The sequence below is a fragment of the Neoarius graeffei genome, chromosome 9 (assembly GCF_027579695.1).
Source record: "Neoarius graeffei isolate fNeoGra1 chromosome 9, fNeoGra1.pri, whole genome shotgun sequence".
Taxonomy (NCBI): domain Eukaryota; kingdom Metazoa; phylum Chordata; class Actinopteri; order Siluriformes; family Ariidae; genus Neoarius; species Neoarius graeffei.
Window position 1 is genome coordinate 92,622,908 of NC_083577.1, and position 4,631 is coordinate 92,627,538.

Sequence of the window (4,631 nt, forward strand, 5' to 3'; positions counted from 1 at the left end):
GGCGGCGAGCGATACGAACCAAACTTTCGATCAAGCTTTAGACACTGTTCTGAATTTTTTTAATTATTTTTGTTTTGCCTTATCTTTCTCTTTCCTTCTCTTCTTTGCTCTAACTACGTCACCGGGTACAACTGCCATGATTGGCCATGGGCTATGTATACGCCAAATGATAGACATTCGCAACGTCCAATAAATGGCCGTTGACAATCGTAAACCACACCTCCCCTACGAGAAATTCAATAGGCGGATTCCAGACCATATTTCACTTGTGATATGGTCTGGTGTTAACCAGACTAAGCTACCAGCATTCTGACTGGGAAAACCTTTCAATTCTAAACAAAAAAATTTCCACTTTCAGTTCCATTACAAATGTGATGTTTAATATGGACACTGCACTTGTGCTAATACTAGCTTATGTAATAGAAAACTAAAAACATTTTATTTACTTGCTAAATGAAATGGCATTGTTTAAACACTTTCAGCTCAAATGTTTATGAAATGAAATGCATCTATAGTTACATTCGTCTTTTCCTGCATGTTTATACAGTACACTAATGAATTGTGGTTAATTTGATCAGCTTTAGTCATCTACAGCATGTCAGGCCAGGCAGAGTTAGTGATGTTCAAGAGGTAGAACAGCATTAAATTCACAGTACGATAATCATCCAACTCAATACGTCAACTCTGCATATTTGAACAGAATGAACTTAAACATGAGGGAAAATTAGAAGATTGTTTATTAGTGCATCTGTGTTAAGAGGAGCACCTTCAGTAGTTTTTTTAGAATAATGCTGAAACACTTTCGCTCATGTTTATATCTTTAAAAAGTGATCCAAGATGGGTTTTTAATATTCAGAGATGCCAAAATTGCTCAAAAGTAAATTTGCATTACAGAAAGAAAAAAAAAAACAGAATTTGCACAGAAATGCAAAACACTCATTATTTATTTATTTATTTATTTATTTATTTAAGTTTGTTTTTAAAAACAAGAAAAGTATGTTCCACCTTTTTGGCCACAGAAATGAACTGATTTTAATTTCATATTTCTCAGTAGCATGTGATAGAGTCAGGTTGTACACATGACCTGTACGTTGGATCTGGTAGGTGTGATTGTAGCAATTCATCAAGCAACAATTTAAAAAAAAATTGATATAATTTCAGTGTTGATATTTAATAATTATTGGCTTGATGAAGACTCATTAATTTGCAGGTCAAAGTTCACTGAGATGAAAATAAGTGTTCTCAGCAACTACTACATCTTTCACCTATCATTGTACATCAGCTTACTTGTCTCGCATTTGAGTGCTGCATTAGCTGAAAATGTTAAGAATCATAGATATGTATATATTTTAAAATGCCTCCATAGCAAGTTATGAACTGTAATTGCTATGGCAATGTAATGCTATGGCTATTGCTATGTAAGTGTTGGCACCTGTGAATATTAAAATGAATATTTTAGATTACATCACAATATAACGTCATACCCAGAAATCATCACTGTTATAGACAACACCAAATTGATTAGTTTCCTGATCATTCACTGGCTGCTTCACTCCTTTTTGGTCTTCTGAGTCCTTTTGAAACACTTCCTGAAACAGAACACACAGATTTTGATGTTGATAAAAGCGACAGTGGCAAGAAAGAGCAGGAGGAAGCTGATGACGTCGAGACTGTGGTACTGGATCCAGTTGAGGTGGTGAGCGGCTGGTCTCAGATGCTCAGCCCCTCCGTGTCTCATCACAAACTCGGTCCAGAACACAGCCAAGTCCAGCGGTTCGATGGGACGGTCGTTATGGATCATAGACAGCTTTGTTATCTTTTCTTTGTAGCTATTAATGGAAAAACAACAGTCTTCATCAGTATGAAGCACACCAAAGATTGTTTAATATAAAACACTGTAGTGCTGTTATAGGAAAACAATCAATGCCTGGGAGAGAAACAAAGTTACTGTTACCACCCCAAAGATGGCCATTTCCTGTAAGAGCACAAATTGCCCAAGAGGTTTTTTTTTTCTCCCCCAATGATTTAAATTTTTATAGCAGTTATAAACAATCATTCCCTCACCAGCTTCTCTTTCCCTTGTAGTTAATAAGACAAAAAAATGAATTAAATAAATAAAGCACAGGTTGTCACGTTAGCAAGAAACCACAAAAGTGTAAACTCCTCTGTCCTGAAGATGGCGGAAAATGTAAAGTTACACTGACGCTGGAGAAATTCTCCATCTGCTGATTGCCTCTGTGGACTTGACCAATTACTGAACCACCAGCATGTGTTAAAGCATGTAGCTGTCTTCACCTTTCTCTCATTAATGTAAGTGGCAAGGTGGGCAGGTAATGAAACCTTAAACTGCTCTAATACAATTAAATCACACAAATCCTGATAAGTGTCCACCCCAGAGGCAGAACACCAGTGGGTAAAATGAGCCAAAAATATGCTGTGCAAGTCCAACATGAGTTCGCTTGTCCCCCTTCTTCCAGTTCCTAAACGTCTGCCTGCATGCTTCTGGGACTAATTCATATGCTTTTAGAACTGCAGCTTTAACTTTAGCATCATTGCCACTTTCAACAGAACTAAGGGCAGAAAAAGCTCTCTGGGCCTTTCCTGCGAACACACACTGAAACATCATAGTTTTATGATCTTTCAGTTATCCTGCCATCCTTTAACTTGTGCCACACGCTCAAGCAATGCAAACAATGTGTCTGGATCCTTCTCATCAAATCTAGGCAGCAGCCTCAAGCTTTCAGCGCAGTCAAAACCAGTTGATCCACTTCTACTACTGGCTAACAATTACTCACGTGCCTTCCCTTCCCTCACTATGTCCAACTGCAACTGCTCAACCTTAGCTTTTTCCCTTTCCAATGCTAAGTCAGCCCACACTGTTATTATGTCGATGCATGAAATTCCTGCACCCTGTTAAAATCCAACAGGACTCGCCCAGCTTACTTTTTACTGCATTTGTGCCACAAGCGAAAAAAACCTAAGCTAGGACCTACTATTAAATATAAATTTAAACCATAAACTCTTCAGCTCAATCCCACATAATGATTTATTTTGTTTATTTTGTAAACCTTATAAATAAAAAAAGAACAAAAAACAAACAACAAAAAAAAAACCGATGGGCATATCTCAGTATCTGCAATACTAAAACTTTTTTTTTTTTCCTTTTTGATGAGGGGGGCGCACACCAGGTGTGCCCCCCCTCATCCATGCCAGATTTGTTTGGGCAGATGTGAACACAGTAATCACACTGAGGTGCTGACCAAAACAATTGCATTGAGACCCTTGGGAGGAGATAGTCTCAGTCCAGTGCCAAATGACCCCTGGAGCCGTTTATTTATCTTGGGAATGTGATCCGACCTCAATCCGACCCAACTACCAGGTGTATGCCACAGGGTTGAGCTAAACGGCTCCTGTAGCCATCTTCAGTTTAACATGTTGACGGTTAGCATGTCATTGCACATTGCTTAATATTAGCTCCCTTGTTCTGCTCAGTCGTCTGAAGGCAGCATATCTTCTTTGCAAAGTGTGAAGCAGTATAGTATTTTCAAGATGTTTCCTCAAAGTGTGTGTGTTGTTCTGCTGCTATCGTTTTGCCTGGTGTACTGCACAGGTAATCAAGTCAAGTCAAGTTTGTTGATCACCACGGTTCTGAGCAAATGCCAACTCTACCATTGCTCCATGTTAAATTCCATAGCAGTGTTTTTATCACAGAAATATGCACTAGTCCAGAGCACAGGACCTTCTTCCTGCATTTACTTTCTTGCTCTCACCCAAGACACATCTGACCAATAAGCGGAGTGGACATTCTCACATGGTTTGTATTGATGCATTTTGGTTCACTTGGATTTTTCTTCTGTGTGAAAAGAAACTGAACGAAGTGGAAAATGCTCCAAGTTCACAAAGTCATCAGCTGACACAGACCAGAGCAAATGAACTATAAGTGTGAAAACACCTGAAGAAAATGTCACCATATCAACAATTATACATGTTTTTAATCCAGTTATGTGGCAAATCCACTGTGAATGAGCTGGAACTATAGAAATGTGGTCGAAAAAATGGTCCTGATATCGACAGAAACAACAGGACAGAGGTGTAGAGTTGAGAACATCATGATGCATACACATTTTGCTGAGAGAGAAAAGCTTAATTTTGGGATAATAGTAAGAAAATAACTGAGTAAATTGGAGCTTAGAACAGCTATATGTTAAGGAAGAGGTTCCAGATGGTCAAACTAAGAATAAGCTAAAAGCAGACAGGGGAAATGTGGACTTGAGGTAACCCTAAGTTCAAAGTGATGTAGCTCAAAGTTCAAAAGGACAGGAGGCAATGGCTGAAATGAAATTAGACAAAAAATAATTGAAAGTAATTAGTAAACCATGGATGATGTCAGGGTCATTCCATTTGGGGAGGTATTAACGATGATGTATCAAAAGCAGGAGGAGTCTTTGGAAAATGTATTAAAAAAGGTGTTCTAGCCTCTTAAAAACCTAGTCATGTCTCAAAGAGATTTCACGCTCAAAAGACTGGCTCCATTCCTGGAATGAACTCTTGGTTAACTTCCTTCCTGGAATGAACTTATGGCTGTGTGTCTTTGTCTGCAAAGACTTTGTCTGCTGATTTTTGAGACCAAG

General features: G+C 38.5%; 1 protein-coding gene across 1 annotated transcript in view; it reads right to left on the minus strand.

Annotated features, from left to right (window-relative positions):
* Nucleotides 1-719: 719 nt before the first annotated feature.
* Nucleotides 720-4,631, minus strand: part of LOC132892088 (UDP-glucuronosyltransferase-like) — a 74,091-nt gene continuing 70,179 nt past the window's right edge. The window contains exon 5 of the mRNA XM_060930474.1: nucleotides 720-1,829. Within this exon, the coding sequence (XP_060786457.1) occupies nucleotides 1,550-1,829 (280 nt within the window). The 3' untranslated portion in view covers nucleotides 720-1,549. The remainder of the gene's footprint in view (nucleotides 1,830-4,631) is intronic.